This window comes from Macadamia integrifolia, chromosome 14 (assembly GCF_013358625.1).
Source record: "Macadamia integrifolia cultivar HAES 741 chromosome 14, SCU_Mint_v3, whole genome shotgun sequence".
Classification (NCBI taxonomy): domain Eukaryota; kingdom Viridiplantae; phylum Streptophyta; class Magnoliopsida; order Proteales; family Proteaceae; genus Macadamia; species Macadamia integrifolia.
The window spans coordinates 30425523-30447907 of record NC_056570.1 but is presented as its reverse complement, the minus strand read 5'-3'; the positions used below and the strand labels follow the sequence as shown (position 1 = coordinate 30447907).

The window sequence follows — 22385 nt, the reverse complement described above, 5'->3', positions numbered from 1 at the left end:
GGAGGACCCGGGGTCAGAGCAAGTTGGGTTGGGGAATAGAGCCGTAAGCACGGTGGGGGGTGACAAAATCAACTCGTTGATTGTTGGGAACTTGATGCAGGGTGACACATCCCCACAAAAAATCATTTTTCTTTTAAAAAAATACCAGCACCAAAATATGTTGCCTTTTTTTTTTTTTTTTTTTTTATGAAGCAAGACATGCTTTATTTGATAGATAACAATTTTATTGGACTGGGATCCATTGTGTCGCGCCACAGCGTTGTGTAGATCCAAGGGTTGGGAGCCCCTTGGGTTACGTGTTTGAGGGCCCCTAGCCCTTGGATCTACGATACCCTATAGCATGTTACAGAGTAACCTGATCAAATTTTATTGCAAAAGTTCTAAAAAGAAAAAAAAATTATTACAAAAGAAGAGAAAGAGAGAGAGAGAGGCACATATACAAGGATGAGTGATGAGTGGCAGCTAAATCAAACCCCTCATGCAAGGACAACATGAGATTGTTACACCAAGGGAAAGACATTTCCAAAGATTGACTAGTTCCATGCCTTCAAGGCCTTAACCTCCCTAAGTTTCATAGCAAAAATGTATAACGGAGAACAAGGCCTGACCACGCGTTTGTCCCAAGCTTCTTTATCCAAGAGAATGCAATGTGTTTCACCAGCCTAACTGTCACTGAATTAACTTTGTGAAAGCAATGTGTAATCTTCTAGAGGATCCTATCCAGATAACTTTTAGAAAATAACCAACGATGATGAAAACACTACGGAATTGAGTTTCTAGAAATGAACCCCACCACGGAAGTAGAGTTACACTCAACCCAAATCGATGAAAGATCAAGGAGCAATATATCCTTATAGCCTCAAAGAATGTGGCAATAAGATCAAGGACCAAAGGAGTCACATGGATGAATGTGGGCAACACTACAATGATCAAAGATGCCTGTGTGGCTGTGTTAAACAAATGGGATTAATGTGATTCCACTAAGGATTTAGAGAGGCAAGAAGAGACCCAAATACACCAGATATGCCAAATGGGGCAAAGAGAATTCACCATCGCTGGGGCAATCGATTCCTTTGACTCAAGTTTCTAATAAGCATGCTATTGAGATGGAGATGATGGAGAAGTTCTTAATTTTATTCTTAACAGAAGCTTGTTTGGAGGAGCAATTGAGTCCCCTCACATTCCAACATAACATCTTATTCATAAAAAATAAGGTGGGAAAACAACAAAGAGTAGAAACAATATTAACCATGGCGGCTCTTGTTTCCCACTTGAGCTGACAAGCGAGTCGCTTTGTGTCTTATAGCTTTTGATCATGCGGAAGCTATCTTCAACCATCAATTTCTTTGAATTCACATACTAGAGGTGGGCAAGAAAAGTTACAATCAGTTAAATTTATAAATAAAGGGAAAGAAGTATAAATCTTTATGTATGGCTCAAGAAATTTGACTCTATTCACAAATGAATTATAATGCATGTGAAATATGTGTAACGTTTTTGTTAATCTCTATCATTTATGGGTCATCATATATATATATATATATGAATCTACAATCACATTTTACAAAACTTGGACTCCTTATGAAGAATCCTCCAATTTTGTTATAGTTTGAGAAATGAGGTGTCTTGTTCTCTGATCCTACCATATATCGGTTAGTGGTTGGTGCTCATTAGTACATCACACTCGTTAGATTGCATGTTGGAGTTATTGTAAATCGTGTCTATCAATTTATGCGTGCTCCGGCTGAAAACCATTGGACTATGGTCAAGTGTATTCTACGCTATTTGAAACACACATCCACCTATGATCTCCCAATCGAGCAATCCATCTCTCTACCGTTGCAAGCATTTACTGATGTTGATTAAACAGGTTCTATTGATGATTGCAAGCCTACTGGTGGGTTTGCAATCTATATTGGAATGATTGTCATCTTATGCTTGTCACATAAGCAATGGATTGTGACAAACTCCTCCACTGAAGCAGAGTACAAGATATTGGCTGATGCCTCAACTGAGTTCACTTGGCTATAATCACTTTTTTTACAAAACTTGGATTCCTTATGAAGATTCCTCTAATTTTGTGGTGTTATTACATTAGTGCAACTTACCTCTTGGCAAACCCTGCTTTTTCATACACACACCAAGAATATGGAGATAGATTTTCATTAAACCCTATTTTTTCATGCACACACCAAATATATGGAGATAAATTTTCATTTTGTACGTGAATAGGCTGCACGCCATGAGTAATCTATTAATTTCATTTTCACCACTGATAAGATTGTAGACATTGTGACTAAGGGCTTGTCATTAGCCCGGTTCTAGTTTCTTGGTAACAATTGAAATGTCTGTCCTAGAAGACTTTCACCTTGAGGGGGTGTATTGAGTCATACAAACGGAACATCATATTTGAGTTGGAGATTAGATTAGATTAGATTGTGTTTGAATTAGAGTGTCCTACTCTAACTTTTACTGTTTCTTTCCTTATTTGTATTTGTTCCTTCGCCATTACTTGTATAAATACATTAAGTTTCTCTAAAATTTATAGAGTTCAAACTACAAGTCTGATTTTAGAGTTTTCTTCATCTATCATTCATCATGTAATTTTTCGGACAAAAATGCTATTCAAGGTGCTATAAATGTTTGTAGTTCTAACTGTAAGGGTGTTTAACATCTCCTTAAGATCTGACTTGCTACATCTTTAGTCCTAACCATTCAAGAAAAGCAAAAGGACTATAGAAACTGCTAATGGTGCAATCTAGTATTAATAATTCAGTTCCACTCTCTAGCTTGCGTAGTATTTTCCTCCTTGCTGAAGGCATTGCCGAAGGTGGACATTTTAGGGTCGCTTTTTGTGGCATTTTTTTATGTTGTTATCTAGGTCTTTCTAGATATGCTCATATATTTTACACTTTTTTTTTGGACAAAAACTTCTCTTCTTATATTAATATACTTGCTGACCCTTAAAAAAATAAAATAAAAAATAGTGGCATAAAGTGTGTAACTGTTGATTAGTGGAATAGTAATATTTCATATAATAAGCTCATATTAGATGTAGACTCTCTCTCTCTCTCTCAAGAAATTTGACTTGGGTCACAAACAGTGGTTCATTATATTGCATGTTATATATGATTACCATTTAGTTAATCTCTATCAGTCATGAGCCATCGTCATATATACCATCTAAAATTAATTCTCTCTTTTATTTGAGTTAGTATGAATGGGGATTTAGTTCTTAATGTACTAACCTCGACCTTGATCTCTTGCTTTGTTGCGTGAAATCTTACATACCCAAATTTAGAACCCCTAACTAAGCTCCAACTATTAACCTGTCCAAACCAAAGAACATTTATGAAATCAATACAAACCATTCTTAGTTTTTTTCCCACTAAAAGATCCTTTGTATTAAAATTAAGAAAAAGAAAAAAAAATCAAACCAAGAAATTGAAAGAAATGAGAACTATTAACTTACCTTGCTAGGGAAGTTGTCCAGTTGGAATCCGGCCATTCCAATGACTACATGAACTGGAGCATTGTACTCTGTATTATCATATGTGTCAGTTCCATTGGTATCTTTCTTAGGCATGGCTTTGCATTCATTTTGATAGACGGCACACATTCTCTCATAGTTATGAACATGGCCCCAAAGAACTAGATCCACCTGATCATTCATGTTCACAATTGAGTCATTGTTATTATTATTTTTTTAATTAATTACGCTGTGTTAGATTATATTGAATCTCTAAATCCATGGTCAATTTAGATACTAAGTTAAAATTTTCTTAAAAATTTGGAACACCCCAATTTTAGAACCTCTTACTACCATAGTTTTAAATCTCGGAAAATTTTGCACATTTTGATGGTTTCGACCGAATTCAAGACTAAACCAGATATGACCAAATTATTATTATTATTTTTTAATATTTTGGCCCAAATATCTAGCTAGAAATTTTTTTTTTTTTTGAAAAATTGACCAAAACCAAAACCCGAGATTTAGAACCAAACTTACTACTGATCTGTGTTACTTACTTTGTTGTCCATTAGTAAAGGCTCTACTGCTGTGACAAACCTCGAATCCACACTTGGAATTAGTCCTCCTTGTTCTGATGAATACATAGGTCGGTGCCTGCATCAGCAAATGTTTCGATGAATAATATTTATGATGAGAGAGAGAGAGAGAGAGAGAGAGAGAGAGAGAGAGAGAGAGAGAGAGAGAGAGAGAGAGAGAGAGAGAGAGATGGGGTTTTGCTCATGTTTACCCAGTGAAAATTAACCAAGGAGTTTTTGATCGATCAACTGTACTCAGATCCTTTGCTATCCATTGGTACTGTAACAAATTTTATTAAAATTTAATTAAAATGAAATAATTTAAGAAATAAAACATCAAAAGAAAAAGATTCTCCAATATATTAGTACCTGTTCAGAGTTGGGGCTCCAATCATGCTCAGTAGAAATAACAGTGAAATGAACGGGCCCTTGCTCTATGGAGTACCATGGCTTGTCTTTAACAGTTGTAGGCATAGGAAAATATGTCTCATACGGGACTCCACATTCTCCTCCCGAGTCTGGTGTTATGTAAACCGATCCCGAGTCTACATAATCTCTGCCAAATTGTTATTGTCAAGGATAGTCCTTGTACAATTTGTGCACACAGATATATATATATATATATATACTACCATTTTATGGTAAGCTAATAGATAACACCAATGAGGGCACATGATGGGGTATCATTGAGCAAGGGTATGGGATCATTTCAAAAAGAAAAGAGAAGAGATAGACACAATGGATGTTAATATATGATACACCGACAACATACCCAACCTTTCTCCTATATTTAAATAGGCAGCTGTAGGTGCCTAATGTCACTAGAAATGGGCTTAACCATGGACTGTTTGGGCCGGGGGATCAGCAGTCCAAATGATCTGATCACTTGGCCCAAATATCCAACTAAGGAAGTTCTTGTCTTCCTGATAAACATGTACCAGGACATTAAGTTTACCAGAGACCCCATATGCCTCGCCCAAAAAAATATACGGAACAAAGTTTTCGGGGTGGGACACAGGGGCTATGCACAGATATGGGGGGTACGAAATGAAGATCCCCGTGCCACCTCCTACGGTGCACCTTGTGTCTAGACGTAGTCCCTATGTCCTTTCTAGAAAACACTTGCCTAAAATATAAAACTCATCTGTAATTGTGACAAAAAAAGAGCGCACCTTTCATGGTTTCCGATTGCGGTCATGTATGAAACCTGAGATGCAACGGGGCCAATTTGGTGAAGGAAGTAGTCCCATTCCACTAAGAATCCTGTTGCATAGCTTATATCCCCAATGTGGAAAATTGAATCAACATTGCCTGAGGCAACTTCATGGACCATGGCATCTACCACTGATATTGATCCTGGCTGATCATTTCACAATTTAATCTCTAATAAGAGAATGTTGTGGTACATGGACTAAAAATGAACAATATTGTAGAAACTTAATTATATAGAAGTAATGATCTTAATATAGTTATTTTAATTAAATCTTGAATTATATAGAAGTAATATCTTAATATAGTTATTTTAATTAAATCTTGAACCATATAAGATTTTATTGTGAAATGATGAATAGAATTTTTGAGAGATTATTACCTGAATATAGTGCTCAGTGGAACCATCATGAGGGGCTTTTCCCATGTCACCAAATGCGAGGAATTTTAGTTCAGGTGACCCTCCTGTGGGCGGGGTTCGAAATTGAATTTGATCACTCCAACCAACTGAATTACTGCATTATGAGAATAATTTTTTTTTTTCCATAGAATTATGGGAATACATAATCATAATGTAGAATTAGAATATAATTATCCAAAATATTTGGTTTGTTTAAATAACAAAAGATCTTCAAATGAAAGGGGAAAAAAAATTACCTTCCATATCTATAGGAATAAGAGGTTGAAGGTTTAAGTCCTGTCATCACTGCAGAATGAATATAGCCAGGGTCATGCCACCCGAAATCCTCGGCTGGGCTCTTTAATGGAGAACCTACATACCAATTTAATTTAGAGCAAGCAAATACGTTGGACCTTTTGCTCGGGGTCCAATCTTTAAACACGTTCTGATAGATATTCTGTGCAATCATTTATCATATCTGGATGAAAAGAAACTTTTGGAACATGAACATTCTCTCAAATATTGAATTTAATCCTATTACTGGTCAGAAGCAAGTTTGAAGCTGATCCATGCCGGGCCATCCTTAGGAACACCTATATCGTATCGCCTTGGGGCCTCACCGTTCAAATAATTCTGGCCGATAGAAAAATAAATTAAATAAAAATCATAATGAACAAGATTCTTAATCCAAATCAGGAAGAAAGATGTCGTTTAGTGGATGAACTCGGTTGATAAGTATTCAACCGAGGCATCTCATATCTGAGTTAACTCACTGAGTTTGAGAATAGCGGTTTATTGCTGGTCTGAAACCTTGTCTGAAACTCGAAACCTGCCAATACGAACCTTATACTAACGTGTCAAGTGGTGAATGGATTGAAGAAGATGAGCAATTTTAAGCCAACCATGCTTGTATGGTAAGGAAGAATCGAAAGATGGAAGACGGCAAGCAAAGGTTGCTTTGTCCATATGAAGTGGTTGATGGTTACCATCCAACAGAAAAGCTATAATGGCTCATTAAATTTGAGCCAACCATGAATTGTGGCAAGGATTGTCTTTAATTTAATGGGTATGGGCTAAGAGACAAACGTGTCCTTATGGTTTAGGCCAGCGTTCACATGGCCCTTGCAATATTGCGTTGAAGAGGTTGGCCAGGACACTGAAAAGTACTGATTCCTAATTTGAGGTGACCCGTGACCCGTGACCCGTGACCCTTCACCCTTCTACCAAGTGAGCCACAGTTGCTTAATGTTTCTTTGCGGATCTGATTAGATAGGGGTCAAAAGCATATTATTGTTCTAAGAAAAATTTGTAAAATTTATCTTTCTAATTCACCAAGAGTAATCACACTATACTTTTCATTATGACATTTGTAAAATTTAAATATATATATTTTTGATTATGTGAAAATGACAGATTTAATTTCATTGGAAATAAAAATATATTATACTATGAAAATGCAAAAAAATAATATATATATATATATATATTTTTAATAACCTTATTTACAACAAAAATTTTCCACTAGTTCTATAGAATTAAGTAATAAGATGAACGTAGACAAAGTCTCACCATGGATTAAAATCTTGGGAATTAAATCCGATACCAACTTGAATTAATATCGGTCTCTGTCAATACTGATTGATCCAGTATTGACCTGGATCAGTCAATTTATCCTCACCTTTCTTATTTTTTAAGAGTTTACCCTTGATGAGATACCAATATCAATAGTTAGAATCCTTCCCAACTATGAAAAAGAGCATAGAGCTAATGGTTGATTTTGTCACTTACATAAGCGGGCTGATTTTGATAGGACATTAAGTTAGAGGTTGAGGGCTGAAGGGACTGGGAAAACTTTTTTTTTTAGGATGGAGGTATTTTTTGGTAAATTACCAATATAAAGTGTCATTATATATTTATAGCGATTTCTCTATATCAATATGAGAGAAGTGTGAGGACAAACAATTATAACCCTTTTCTCCATTGATAGTGAAGTAGATCTTAACTCACCATAGAGACAATCTTGCTAAACTACATAAATTATTTTGTTCGATTGTATAATTATTTGTTTGCCATTTTCAATTTTTTCTGCATCATTTTAGATTCTCTTTTTTCTACCACAGTAAGCACTTTATGTATTCAACCTATTCACTATTTGAATGGTTCTCCATCAATTGTTAGAATCCATGCCTTTTATGGCATGTTCAATGGTAAACCAACAACTCATGACAGGCAAGAATATAGAGAAATTAGTATAGATTGAGTTCCACCGGTACTCTATTTTGGAAGCATTCCCCTCAAAATTAGAAGAAAAAAGGATGAATAAAAGAGAAATTAAACACCAAAAAACAGCAAAATTAAGGAAAATGCAATAGCCAACAGATGAAGAACTTACTGCACATATCTTTTTGTGTAAAAGTAGTTACTTCTGATCTTTGGAATTTTCCATTCCCATATTGAACTTGTTGAGGTTGTTGTTCTCCACTCACCCATGTTAATCTCATCTGTTCCAAAAGAACACAAAATCATCTTATTAGTTCACCTCTCTACTGCTATAAACACAGTTACATGTTCTCATAAAAACCTCATGAATTAATTACTAACCTTATCTCCAGTGGAATCTATGCTTGAGAGATGACCATACAAGGGACTCTTTGGATTAGTAAAATTCACTGAACCTGTTCTTCTTATCATGCAAGGATTATCGAACCCTCCGGCGAATAACACAAACTCTATACTAGTTCTGATGTTAATGACATGAAATGTTACTGAACCAATACATGTTTTCAATACACATATCCCATTTCTGTATTTCTTACATTCTTGCTTCTTGCAACCAAGATAATCTGGATCATTACTCAAGAATTGGGCCTATAGTATCAAAAAAATAACAAGTATCATTCATACCCTTCAACTAATTTTGATGTTCATAATTCTCAATTGGGTTTACCTTTACTGGGTAATGGCAGAGAAGAGGTAGTTCACTAACATCTCCTGTCTGAATGTAGAATGTTTCACTCAGAGGACAATCTTTAACACTGTCGATGAAACCAACCGAAAACCGCAATAATTAAGGGGATAAGATGTCCAAGGGGAACAAATTAGAGTAGAGAATGTAAAGGAGTAATTATTTTTCACTAACCTGGAAGAGGAAGGTGATACCATGGCAATCCAATCAGACTTTGAAGGATCCAAAACCCCACTAACAGTAACTGTTACATTTTCATCGTCTGAGAGTCCTGACTCTCCTCCTGCACTGATATTGATTTCAAGAAACGGATTCAGATCAAGACATTGAAATAAAGTTCTTCTGTTCAAGAGCCTAAATTCTGATATTGCAGTGTAGCCCTGAAATTCTGCTGTGGAGTTAATTATAATTTGAGAAGAAGAAGTTGAAGAAGAGGAGGAGGAGGTTGATAATGCTGTCCATGAGCCAAACAAGAGAACGAATAAAAAGAAGGAAGAATTGAAATTGAAAGATGTAACCGAGTACATAATTGAAAGAAGAAGAAGAAAAGAAGAGAAGAGCAGAGAAAAGAAGAATATAAAGGTTGTTATATTGATTCTTTCAAATTCCTTAACAGTCTTGTGGCTTTAATAATGAAAAAGGTAGGCCTAGAATTCACCACTTCGTTGTTTATACGGGGAAGGGTGTGTCTCTAGATTACGAGGTTCCTATCACTGTGGGGTTTGGAGAGAGTCACAAAATTTATAGAATATTAATCCTGTTTTTATGGAGAGGTTGTTTCTTAACTCGAAACCATAACCACTTAATCACAATAAAGCAATCTGTTACACCAAGGTCCACCCTCAATGGGAGGAATCCCAGCTAGCATCCTTTCTTTATCTCTTTATCACACCACCTCATTCCTTATCTATCCAGGGTTACCATCATATGCATTTCTTATGTGTTTCTATCCCTTAATTAATGGGATTTCTTAGGTGTAATTCTTGTATAAATTCTCACATGTTAAATCAAGGAAATACATCGAATTTTTAGTAACTTTGCTTTGTTCTTTAATGGAGATCTTCATGGGGTTTCTTCTTTATGGCAAGTATCTGTACACTGGATTATAATATTGTAAATCTGGACGTGAGCTAATGTCCCATTTGATTTAAGGGATTGTGAAATCTTGATTCTTGACCATTAATAGAAATAGAAATTGATAGTTTGTTAGATAAAGAAATTGACTTAATACTAACAGAAGAAAATACAATATCACACTTACCTTTAGAGGTTAATGGCAGAAAAGAGAAAGGTTAAAAGTATCTTTAGTCTGAAGGTAGATTGGCCACACAACTCAACAATAGCAAAAGAAATGGAAAATGGTTTCTTTGAGTGAGTGTTGTTCCTACGTTTAGATACGGGGGATAATATGATCAGTTCATCGGTTCACCCCTTCAAAGGAAAATGATGTCTCTATGGATACTTCCTCGTATATTCCTATTGATCCTCGCGTGATATTATAGTAATCAATTATTTTAGTTATTAGGGAAAGAAAGGGGAAAAGGCATGGTAAATTACGGTTTAAGATACTGGAGTTGGTCTTAGGATTGCATCCATACCAACATAGATTGGACAGAAATATCCGCAGTTGTCATTAAAAAAATATATTTTACTGTATTACCCTTCATCCTTATTGATCCAACAATACAATATCAACTAAGAGTCAAGATATGACAAGATTGATTCGATCCAATCCAACTGATTCAGGCCAATTCGATCCCATTCCTCAAACTGTGATAGATATAGATAATGGTTATCTTTAGAGGATAATGGCGAAAAAGAGGAAATGAGCTAGTATATGTTGCAATCCCATATCAGTTTATGGGAATTGATCCTACATCGATTTCTTATGAGAATTAATATAGGTTGCGGATTTATGAGGTTCACTAACATTGTATGTTTAGTCTCAAGATATATCGCCTGGTACAATATGAGATAATGCCCACACATGGGAAAACCGTTATATTACGGTAAAGAAAAAAAAAGAAAAAAATCAGAAGGGTCTGTCGGTCTGATTTCCTTTTCACCAATTTGGTGGTCCATGTGTCATTAAATAAGTTCAGGAAAGTTATTGAATATTCTATATATGAAGACAAAAGGTCATGTAGCAGATGTATACACTACATTTCAACACCTTATGTAATACCACACCCCCACATATTATATATATATATATATTAATTATTATATTGAACAAACAAAAGGGGGAGGTAGTTAGCCATTTCAGAGAGGAGAAAGCCACGTAGAAGGAGGTGTTGGCTGCAGGTTAATAATAAGAACAAAAGAAATAGAGGGACGGCGGTTGCAACTTTTACAAGAGAGAGAGAGAGAGAAGGGAGGAATTGAAAGAAAGAGAACGGTTCAGGTTAGGGTTGTCAATACTTAAATCGAATCGGTGAAATCGTTTTGAATTGAATCGATTGAACCCAGATCAAAACGAAGTGAAGGTTTATTGGGTCCATTTTAGTTTGGGATATTATTACCCAAAGAATTGAACCGCATCGGAATCCAAATGGATCCGAAATCAAATCAGAACAGCGGTTCAAAAACTGAGACTGAAACTGAAATCAAATTGATAAGAAACAAAAAATAATCCAAAATTCATTAAAAGAAAAACCTAGATTGTATGAAAAATCAAACTCAAACTGGACAAAAAATCGAAAACAATTCGATTACAAAGCGATGCAAGAAACTAAACTGAAACTGAAATTTCCTTATTGATTTGATTTTGGTTTCATCATTTTGATATCGAAATTGGGCCAAACCAACCCGTTGACACCCCTATTTCAGGTAAAGTTTTCTTGTTCTTTTTATTGGCTTCTTATTCTGTTAAGAAAGGATAAAGAAAGAGGGAAGAAAATAAGGAGAGAAAAAACAGTGAGAGAATTGAAGAGAAAAAAAATGAAAAAGTGAGAGTAAGTGACCGTAGTTAAAGAAGAGCAAAAAGGAAAAAAGAAAAGAGAGGAAGTAGGAGAGACACAAGGAGAGGGAGACTTAGAGAGAAAGGAGAGAGATTAGAAAAATAATCATTAGCACGGTTAATAGAAAAAATTATGGGTGAGTGGTAGCAGGACGTACATATTGCATTCTTATTTTCACTTTCTTTTAATATTAACCGTCCATTTAATATTAGATTAATCTAAACCATCTATTGGTTTTTTATATTATAACTGATTCCTAATTTCTAGGGTGGAGAGATGACGGACGTAGTTACTTAACTTGTCTAATATTTTTTTTATATAAATAAAAAAAAATCCAATATAAGCGGACTCCTTCGATTCTGCTGGAAATCTCAATTCTCTCTCTCTCTCTCTCTCTCTCTCTCTCTCTCTCTCTCCTTGCTTTTTCTTCTTCAATGCCATTCCTTCTTTCTACAGCCGCCATCATCATCATCTCTCTCTCTCTCTCTCTCTCTCTCTCTCTCTCAAAATAGGATGAGGTAAGAAAAAAATCAACATAATTATTTTCAGGCACTGAGCATATGAGAAACTTGGCCACACATATCCAAATACCATGTTTACGTATTAATCATCAGGGAAGGGATTTGAACAGTAAAGCTTGCTTGTATGGCAAAGGACAAATTTGAATTTATAAAGTAAACAAAGCTCTTAAATATCTATAATTTTATTATTACTTCTTGGGTAGATATTATTAACCTATGAGAATTTACCATGGATGCAAATCTTTAGTGAAATTGGTAAATAAAATTTCAATTAGACTGGAGAGCGTTGAAAAAGGAAGAAGAAAGAAGGAACGGCTTTGAAGAAGAAGCAAGAAGAGAGAGAGAGGATCGAGATTTCTAAGAGAAATCAAAGGAGGAGTCCGCTTATATTGGGATTTTTATTATTTATTTATTTAAATATTAATAATATTAAATAGAGCTGTAACTGTTTACAATTCTATTGTTAGCAGGATTAACATATTTAACACATGTCAATCATATCACTTACGTGAACATTCACCGGGCTCTGGATGTTCTGCATTCCTATTTTTCTGCACGTACTGCGACCCTTTTGCCATATATATAAAGGAGAGTCCAACCGAATATAACTCCCCCAAGTTACTAAATCATGAGAAGTAGAAAAGGAGTGTGCCTAAATGGGAGTGAAAGTTGGAGTTAAATAGAAAATTAAGTATGTTGTCATATGGAGATGAAATAGGAAATTAGGTATGTTGTCTTATGGAGATAAACTAGGGAGGTGGGAAAGGGAAATTGCGAGAGAGGTGAGAGGGGGGAGACAGGTGTGTGTACTATCTTTTTTTTTTTAGCTTACAACGGATATCCAGGCCTTCGGCCTGACTAGTCCCGCAGGCCCATACTGACCCCACAATCACGTGGATCAGGTCATACCAGGATTGAATGAGAACCATTCAACTTTCACTGAAAAAGTGTGTGTACTATCACACAGAGAGAGAGAGAGAGAGAGAGAGAGAGAGAGAGAGAGAGAGAGAGAGAATGAGAAATAAGAGAGAGAATGGAAATTGTCATTGAGAGAAAAATAAGAAGGATAAATTTTTAGTTACACTCTGTATGTATTGGAACCCTAGGAGAATTATTGTTCACCTATATAAATAGCAATCCCATCGGGTGAGTGGAATATCAATTGGAATTTTTGAATTCATTGATTGAAATGTAAGTGGAACTTGACACGAGTCACCTATGTATTGATGCATTGATCGGGTTAGTAGAAATTGCAGTAAAATGTACAGGCCCTTGCTCAATGGAGTACCATGGCTTGTCCTTATCAGATGTAGGCATAGGAAAATACGTCTTATACACTACTCCACACTCTCCTCCCGAGTCTGATGTTATGTAAACCGATCCTGAGTCTACATAGTCTCTGTAAAATTGTTATTGTCAACGGATCATAACCATCATGCATTTTTCCTTGTACAATTTGTACCCAAGGTCATATATCTCCTTAAATCTTAGATGTTTCTGATTTAAATTTTTAGGGAAAAAGGTGTTTGTGGGGAGTGTGGCTCTTGTGACAGTATCTTGGTCAATGAGAGTGCACCCTTGGACATCAACCAGGAGGGGCATAATGCTCATTTCACACCCTTATCCATTGGTAACTAATTATTTCATTTCTAAGAGCAACATTTATAGGGGACTAAGCCCCGCTTGCTGCTTGCTGGTTTTTCCATCATCCAATCCACAACAAATCGAATGAAACCTGGCGAAAAAGAAGCATACGAAGAAAGCCCTGGTCTACGACCACCCTGCGGTCGAGCTGGTCTAGGACCACCCCTGTAGTTTTCTTTGCTTGCTTCGGAACGAAGCTTCGTCTTTCTTTTTCTGAAAACCCCCAATCCGCTCTCGCTCGCCGCTACTAACGGGGTCTCGGTTGATTTCCCTTCCCCAAAGCGTTCTCTAGGTGGGCCATGGTTCTGCCATGTGAGACGTAAAACTAGATTGTAATCTTGTGGGCATGTGAAACACAGGTTCAATGCTCGCTTGTCAAGTTTCATCCCAATTCGAATTGACCAAGTGACAAAATAATGTATTGGGAAATTACAGATTAGTGAAAGAGTATATACCAAGAAATGGAGGGCTGAGCCCACTTAGAGCTTGTTTACTAAACCCAAGTACTTGACAAATTTATAGTATTTCTCATCAGCCCTTTTAAAACCTATCTAAGACCTGTTTAACCCGATCATTTATAAATGGAACTATGCCTAACATATGAGAACCAATGAACTAAACAAGCCGACCACAGCGAGAGGTCCAGAGCTCAGCAGCCAAATGATCCGATCATTAATCTATATTACTAAATGCAAGTGAAGGTCAGTACCTCTCATGGTTTCTGATTGCGGTCATGTATGAAACATGAGATGCCAAAGGGCCAATTTGGTGAAGGAAGTAGTCCCATTCCACTAAGAATCCTGTTGCATAGCTTATGTCTCCAATGTGGAAAATAGAATCAAAATTGCTTGATGCAACTTCATGAACCATGGCATCTACTACTGATATTGCTCCTGGCTGATCATTTCACAATAAAACCTCTAAACAAAATAGAAGATTGTACAAGCATTTAATGATCAAAATATAATCTATAGAAATTTTCAGATTATTAATTACCTGAATGTAGTGCTCAATGGAGCCATCATGGGGGGCTTTTCCGATGTCTCCAAATGCAAGGAATTTGAGCTCAGGTGACCCTCCTCCCGGCGTGGTTCGAAATTGAATTTGATCACTCCAACCGACTGAATTGCTGCATTAAGCAAGAATAGCTATGTATTTATAATCTTGAATTCCAGATCCCTAATCCACCCCTTTCAAGTTGGGTTTAACTATAACTCAGTTCGACTCACATAAAAAAAAGGTGTATCCAGTGCACAAGGCTCTCGTCCTTGTAGGTTCTGGGTATCATAATGTATGCATTCTTACTCTTGCTTAGCTGAAAGGTTCACTATTTTCTGACATGAACTTACGGTTGTCACTAAGTCGCAATTGAGCAACCTTACCTTTACATCAAGGTCTGCTTTCTCATAGACCAACTCACATCATCTCCGCAAATCGAGCTGGTTTGCATCGGATTAACAAGCCCATACTGTATCATAATTATCAACCCATATATAGGTGGGCGAGCTGGGTAATATTGGGTTGGGCTGGAGTACTTGGGCCTTAATAGGGGCCGGGGTTGATTATCACAGTCCAAATTACTCATCAAGGGTTTTTTTTTATTTTTTTTATTTTTTTTATTTTTTTTATTTTAATAATAAGAAAAATATATTTAAATGAAAAAAAAAGTACCTTCCATATCTATAAAAATAAGAGGATGGTTGAAGTCCTTTCATTACTGCGGAATGAATGTAGCCAGGGTCATGCCACCCAAAATCCTCGGCTGGGCTCTTTAATGGAGAACCTAACAATTCAATTTAAAACAAAATAAATAATTCCATTATAGAGGATAATGTAAAAATAGAAACTTAGACGTGTCAATTTATGATTGGATTGGAAAAAAACTATTTTGAGCTGACCATAATACTTGTTTGGTAAGGTAAGGAAGAGTGCTTATTCAAAAAAAAAAAAAAATGGTAAGGAAGAATTAATAGAGATGAAGGCAAGCGGGGTCTTCTTTGTCCACCATGATATTTTTTATCGTCACCATCTAAACAGAAACCCGTGATTGGCTCCACTCGTATGGCATGGACAAATTAATTTTGGTCATTTAATAAAATAAAAAACACAGAAAAAATTAATTTTGAGCCAATCATGCTTGTTTTTTTTTCTTAAAAAAGAAAAACAATATTTAATAGTATGGACTTAAGAGGCAAACCTGTTTATTTTAGGGTAGAAAAGAGGCAAACTTGTAGCTAAAATCCCCCTTGATTGTTGGTTTCGCCGTATCTTATTGTATCAATAAATTGATAGAGTCAACGGTACTATAGAGAGTGTTGTCTATACATAAATTAGCTCCTCTACAATAGGGATGAAACATACCGGGCTTTTTAAAACCCCAGTCCAACCATAGGTCCCTAAAACTCAATCCACTCTCAACAAAATCCTATCAGACTCATGCCAAGTCAACTTTGCCTTGATTGAACCAAATTGGGTAGTTGGCCTTGATTAGCCTTGATTTTTGCTAGGGTCGGACCAACCCCAATTGACCTAGTTTTTACCATTTGTGTCTTATGTTTTAAAAAAAAAAAAATGATCAAATGATTTTTTTTTTGTTAACCAAGGAGTCTAGCCACTTACGTGCACCCTAAATTATGTTATTATATAAATCAGGCAAATTCAACCAAGGCCAGACCCAATCCTAACTTAGGGTCAGATTATTTTAACCTTACCCGCTAAAGGTAGAAATCTTTGTCTAGGCTTTGTATGGGCTTTAAACTGTTAGGACAAACTTACACACGTACTCTCTAGCCGCCTACCTAGACGCAAAATAGGATAGAGAAAGTGAAACCCCCCTGTTTCTCTCTCATGCTGTCTCTCTCCTATTTTGTGTCTTGTTGGTCGATCCTTCTCTAGTCACCCTCAATTGAAGAGGACCTAAATCCCAAACTTATCCGATGTTCTTAGATTTGGGATTTTGGGTATTGAAGAGGAACCAATGTAAAGAGATACCAACACAAAATAGAAGAGAGAAAGCAAGAGAGAAAAAATAGAAAAGAAAAATCCAGAGAAAGTGACACAAACCAATGCCCTTGACTGCTTCAATGATCAAAATCTTATATTCTACCTTGGGAACCAGGAATCAAGTATTGGTACCTCAAAGCCCTAGAAAAAAGAAAAAATGACACAAAAGCCCCAATGGCAGTCGGGTGCCCCTCCAGCGGATCCTAATCTCCCTATGGTTGTTTCTCTTTTATTTGGGATTCTGTTTCCCCAAGAAATGTATTTTTGAAATGAATCCAATCTATTTAAGATAGATGTTTTAGTAAGTTAATGGGGCACGTTTGGTAGTAGGAGTTGTGTCACTACCTTGAAAAGGTAAACAGATATGTTAGCATACTAACCACAAATAATAATAATAATAATAATAATAATAATAATAATAATAATAATAATAATAATAATAATAATAATAATAATAATAATAATAATAATAATAATAATAATAATAATAATAATAATAATAATAATAATAATAATAATAATAAAAACAAAATTTCCATTAAAATTGTACGATATCAAATTGTTGCCATACTTGTTTACCAACCAAAGACAAGCTATTGAGTGGGTGGATATTGATCCAATGTGTGGATGCTGCCACAACAAGTGGGAGACTTTGTTTCATGTGTTTTTCGAATGTGAAGACTCTAATAGAGTCTGGTTTGCTTGTCCATTGGGTTTCAAACCGAACCTTATCCCGACATCATCTGTGAATCACATGCTAATGCATTGCTTTAACTCTATTGTCATCCCCCAAAAAGACCTAACATGGTTCTTCTCTATTTTTATGCTTACCACTTATTTCATTTGGAAACATAGAAATCAGTGTTTATTCGATGACCAAAAACTAGATTTGCAACAAGTCATAAAGCAGGTTGAGTTTTGGGTATCTTATGTGATACTGAATAGTGGCCCCAAAAACCAGATGAAGACGAAATCAAGGCTAGCTCTCTCAGTTCCAATTCTTGATCAAATAACATCTCGAAAGTACAAACAAAGAATGGAAGGGTTCTAGTAACCGGTGTAAAAATAGATGCTTTATGGTTAAGGAAGATAGGTTTCTTTCTGTCTTTCTTTCTAACTAACAGGAAAAGAGAGACATGCGAGTTAGACTCTCGTTCTATCCATGTTCCGCAGTCCTTGTACATGTTGGAACAGTTGATGGCAGTACCGCTCAACTACGAGATGCTTGAAAATCGATGTATCAATGTTCCGCATCCCAATTTTTGTATAGCAACTAGTAATAGATATGTGGGTAGCTTAAAATCTCTAGCAAAAGAGGCAATATTGAAAAAAACAATATATATGCATGTTGGATATGCTATGTAACAAACCTAATTTTATCTAATTTAGCTTTGCTTTTATTTGAATTAAAGAAAAAAAAAATTTGTTGCAATACCGAGTTGGCTTACCTAAGAAATTTCTTAGGATGATCATAGGAGCATTTTGATGTAGACGCTATTTTGGAAGGATTCCCCTCAAAATTTTACCATGACAAGTCTAAGGGCCTGTTTGGTATCGTTTCTGTTCCAGAAACGCTGTTTCGTGTCAAAAATGAAAATTTCAGTTTCTGTGTCAAAACGTAGTTTTTAAACGAAAAAATGGTGTTTCAAAATTTCAGATTTTTATCGGGATTTTTTTTTTTGTAAAATGGAACGAAACTGGGAAGACGGAACTCCAAAATGGTTCTGTCCAATCTCGTTTTTTCAGTTTTTTTTTTTTTTCACTTTTTGTTCCAAAAAAACAGAAACGGACCATAAGTGCACCAAACAGAAGATTCCGTTTTTTCGTTCCAATAGAACGAAAAAACTCCAGAAACATTTTTTTAGAACGATACCAAACGGAGCCTAAGGTTTAATAAGAAATTTAGGGGGAGAAAATACCCAAAACAGAAAAAGAAGAATGCATGCAAAAGGTAACAAATTAATAACTCACTGCACATATCCTTTTGAGTAAAAGCAGTCACTTCTGATCTTTGGAATTTTCCATCCCCATATTGAACTTGTTGAGGTTGTTGGTCTCCACTCACCCATATTAATCTCATCTGCTCTAGAAGAACACACATAATCTTATTAGTTCACACCTCTACTGCTATAAACACAGTAAACATTTTCTCATAAGAACCTGAATTACCGATTCTCCAGTAGAATCTATGCTCGACAGATGACCACACAAGGGACTTTTTGGATTAGCAAAGCTCACAGGGCCTGTTCTTTTTAATATGCAAGGCGTATCGAATCCTCCGGTGAAGAACACAAACTCTATATCAGTTCTGATGTTAATGACATGAAATTTTATTGAACCAACGCATGTTTTCAATATACATCTTCCCTCTTTGTATCTCTTACATTCTTGATTTTTGCAATGAAGATAATCCAGATTATTGCTCAAGAATTGGGCCTGTAATTTCAAATAATTAAGATTATAATTTTTATTTTAATTCAGTTTAAATAAGAGTCGTTACGTAGATTAGGGTCTAGGATTCATGAAACAAAAGTTCCGATTCATGTGAGACATAACATGATGTTTCATTGATACCATTCTCAGTTGGGTTTACCTATACAGGATAATGGCATAGAAGGGGTAGTTTACTCTTATCTCCGGCCTGAATGTAGAATGCTTCACTGAAAGGACAATCTTTAACACTGCAGACGAAACCGAAAGCCATGATAATAAAAGAAGGCAACAAATTATAATTGGAGAACTTAAAGGATTCTTTATATTTCACTACCCCGGAAGAAGAAGGTGAGATCATGGCAACCCAATCAGAATGTGAAGGATGCAGAACCCCACTGATAGTAACTGTTACATTTTCATTGTCTGATAGTCCTGACCTACCTCCCGGACTGATAGTGACTTCAAGAAATGGATTCTGACCAAGACATTCCAATATAGTTTTTCTGTTTAATAGCTTAAACTCTGATATTGCAGTGTAGTCTTGAAATTCCGCTATGGAGTTACTTATAATTTCAGAGGAGGTGGAGGTGGTGGTGGTGGTGGTGGTGGTGGGGGAAGAAGAGAAGAACAAAGGTGACAATGCGGACCACAAGGCAACCAATAGAAGGAAAAGAAAGAAGAAAGTACGGAAATTGAAAGACAGAAATGAGTACGTACGGAAATTGAAAGATAGAAATGAGTACATTATTGTAGGAAGAAGAAGACCTTTTTCGCTAAAGATCATTTGTATTAAGAAGGAAAAAACGAGAGGAAAGAATGTGCAATGAACACCAAATTAGGTCAGAAACTCCAATAACATGGATAAAACATTAATTTTAAAATTTTCCACTTTCGACTTTATCATCAGCAGAAAGAAAAATCAGGGCAACCCAAGAAGACGAAAAAAAATAATAATAAAAAAAACCACTTATCTGATTCAAAATCTTTATCTACCTTAGGCATCCAGAAGTAACGCGTTCTTGATCCAAACAAGTCAAGAAACAAGGACAATAGTTTCAAACTTTGCTGCTGAGGTTAGCCAAATAATCCGCGATTGAATTTACTTTGCGTAAACAATGGGAAATCTTCCAATCGATGGAAGAAGAAGATGATTTACTATTTAGATTGTTAAGATTGATTGTTTTAAATTCCTCAATATTTAAAGAATGAAGCATGAAACTAGCCACGTTATTGTTTTTGGAAGTCACTTACAAAAGCTTGCATGTTTGTTATGGAAACAGTTATAAACGGGATGGGACACGATCACATTTTCGAGATTATGATGTATACCATCACTTGGTTTCCATAACTATGCTTCGTTCAATTATGGAGACCTTCATGGGTTTGTACCTGTACAAGTGGATTATATTATTGTAAATCTGGTACCTAAGCTCGCTTTCACTAGCTACAAGTCAAATTTCAAATCCCAAATGATCGAATATCCGCATATTTGATTCTTCCATTTGTATTTAATAGTTGACTGAAGAGTTTTAATTTATTAATTATTAGTATAAGAGAATCTTGTATGCTTGCGCGTCCTTAGGTCACCTCAGTCGTCGGATGACTCTTTGGTTCCTAGGCTCCATGGAAAAGATCTTTTTGTCAAGGCTAATCAAGGGAAAAGACCTTAATGAAACAACTTAGGCCCAAAAATTATTGGGACTAATAGATCTTTTTTTTTTTTGTGGGGGGGGGGGTGTTGGGACAAAACAACCAAGAAAAAGGAGTTTGGATCCTCTACACTTACATTTACTTGTGTGTACATGTGAGGATCCAACACAATGTCCCACTTCTTTCTATTTAGAGGGTAAAAAGGAGTATACCTAGAAGAAAATGCGACAAGTATTGCAGACCCACATATATGTGTAAGTGAACGGACATGCATAGGAGGGGTGGGATACACCAAAAAAGGACACGTGGGCTTGGATGTACGTTCATTTGTGTGTACATATAGGCCCTAGGTGTTTCTCTTTATGGGCTTGTGTTACCTTTTTATTGTAATTTCTCCTTTGGGCTATATTTCCCTTCACCCTTATTTTAATGCATTTACTATTCATTACCAAAAAAAAAAAAAAAGTGGTTCATTCTTATTTATATATATATGTTTTTGTGGGTGTTGAATAAGAAGTGATTTGGTAAATAAACAAGGTGACTCATTCACGAGCAAGATTTTTTCAGCCCACTCACGATATTTCAAATTAGAAATCTCAGCCACGCTTGTGTCCTGTTTTTTTTTTTTTTTTTTTTAATATGAATCAGCAAATGAACTTTACTAACCATAACCATAAAAAAAAAAAAAAGAATGAGAGAATACGCCATTGAGGTACTTCCCACATTCTTTATGACCATCAGTAGAATGGTAACCCAGTTAAGCATGAAAAAAAAAAAAGGTTGAGGAGACCTATATCTGCGTGTTAATTGAGCATCCGAATTAACATCAACTACAATAAAAGTTGGAATCCCATTCCATGATGTAGTAGAGATGATATAGCATGTTTTGCGAGCTTGTCCGCAACAAAGTGGGCCTCACCGTAGTAATGAGTTATAAAACATGATGAACTATCCGGATACCTTTTAAATTATCACAAATTTTGTTGAAAAACCCATGGTATTTTTTTATTCTTGATATACCTCACCACTGCCTGCAAATTTAGTCCAAAACTTCCATTCATTATCATGAGATTTTAATTGTATGTTCGGTTAATGAAAATCTTGGCAGCACATTTGTCGAGTATTTCAAAAAAAAAAAAAAAAAAAAAAAAGCTCCTCATATACCATTGTTTAATATGTGGTGCCATTATTGCTATGTGCTGTGAATATTATTTATTTACTGAGGTTAAAGAAGTAATATAATTTTTTTACATGCTTGAGAATATTGGAGTTCTGCTTTGAACCAATCAAAATATATAAATCAACATAGTAAAAGAGGAATTATTGGACTTAGATCATCTCCAACTGCGCTAGGTGCCAAGCACATATTTGATGTGTTGGAGTCCCTTGAGTTGTACATCCAGGTGATGGGGTGCATGTCTAGGATGCTCCTGGTTGTCGGATATGGCTGGGCATCCAGCGTGGCTAGAGTTGATCAAAATCTTGATTTATATACACTAATATCATGTTAATTCCGTGCCCTAATATGATTTTGGTTTTTTATTTTTCCAAAG

General features: G+C 35.7%; 1 protein-coding gene and 1 pseudogene across 1 annotated transcript; both read right to left on the bottom strand.

Moving 5' to 3' along the window:
• Positions 1-1113: 1113 nt before the first annotated feature.
• LOC122061082 (probable inactive purple acid phosphatase 27) lies at positions 1114-9357 on the bottom strand. The gene is made up of 13 exons (XM_042624250.1): positions 8796-9357; positions 8604-8691; positions 8258-8524; positions 8049-8157; positions 5914-6028; positions 5639-5771; positions 5220-5407; positions 4417-4603; positions 4260-4327; positions 4030-4126; positions 3473-3661; positions 3249-3329; positions 1114-1359 (listed from the first exon to the last, which is right to left on the bottom strand). Exons 1-13 carry the CDS (start codon positions 9146-9148, stop codon positions 1201-1203), a joined length of 2034 nt encoding a protein of 677 aa, XP_042480184.1. The 5' UTR covers positions 9149-9357; the 3' UTR covers positions 1114-1200.
• A 3957-nt stretch (positions 9358-13314) lies between these two features.
• Positions 13315-19780, bottom strand: LOC122060826 (annotated as a pseudogene).
• Positions 19781-22385: the final 2605 nt, after the last annotated feature.

What these genes read in the sequence shown, in the direction of transcription:
- LOC122061082 (XM_042624250.1), bottom strand. Translation starts at nt 9,148, where the DNA reads ATGTACTCGGTTACATCTTTCAATTTCAATTCTTCCTTCTTTTTATTC. An exon ending in GCAATCGGAAACCATGAAAG is followed by an intron (nt 4,604 to 5,219) that starts GTGCGCTCTTTT and finishes ACAATTTGGCAG; the next exon opens with AGATTATGTAGACTCGGGAT. An exon ending in CTTTACTAATGGACAACAAA is followed by an intron (nt 3,662 to 4,029) that starts GTAAGTAACACA and finishes ATGAATGATCAG; the next exon opens with GTGGATCTAGTTCTTTGGGG.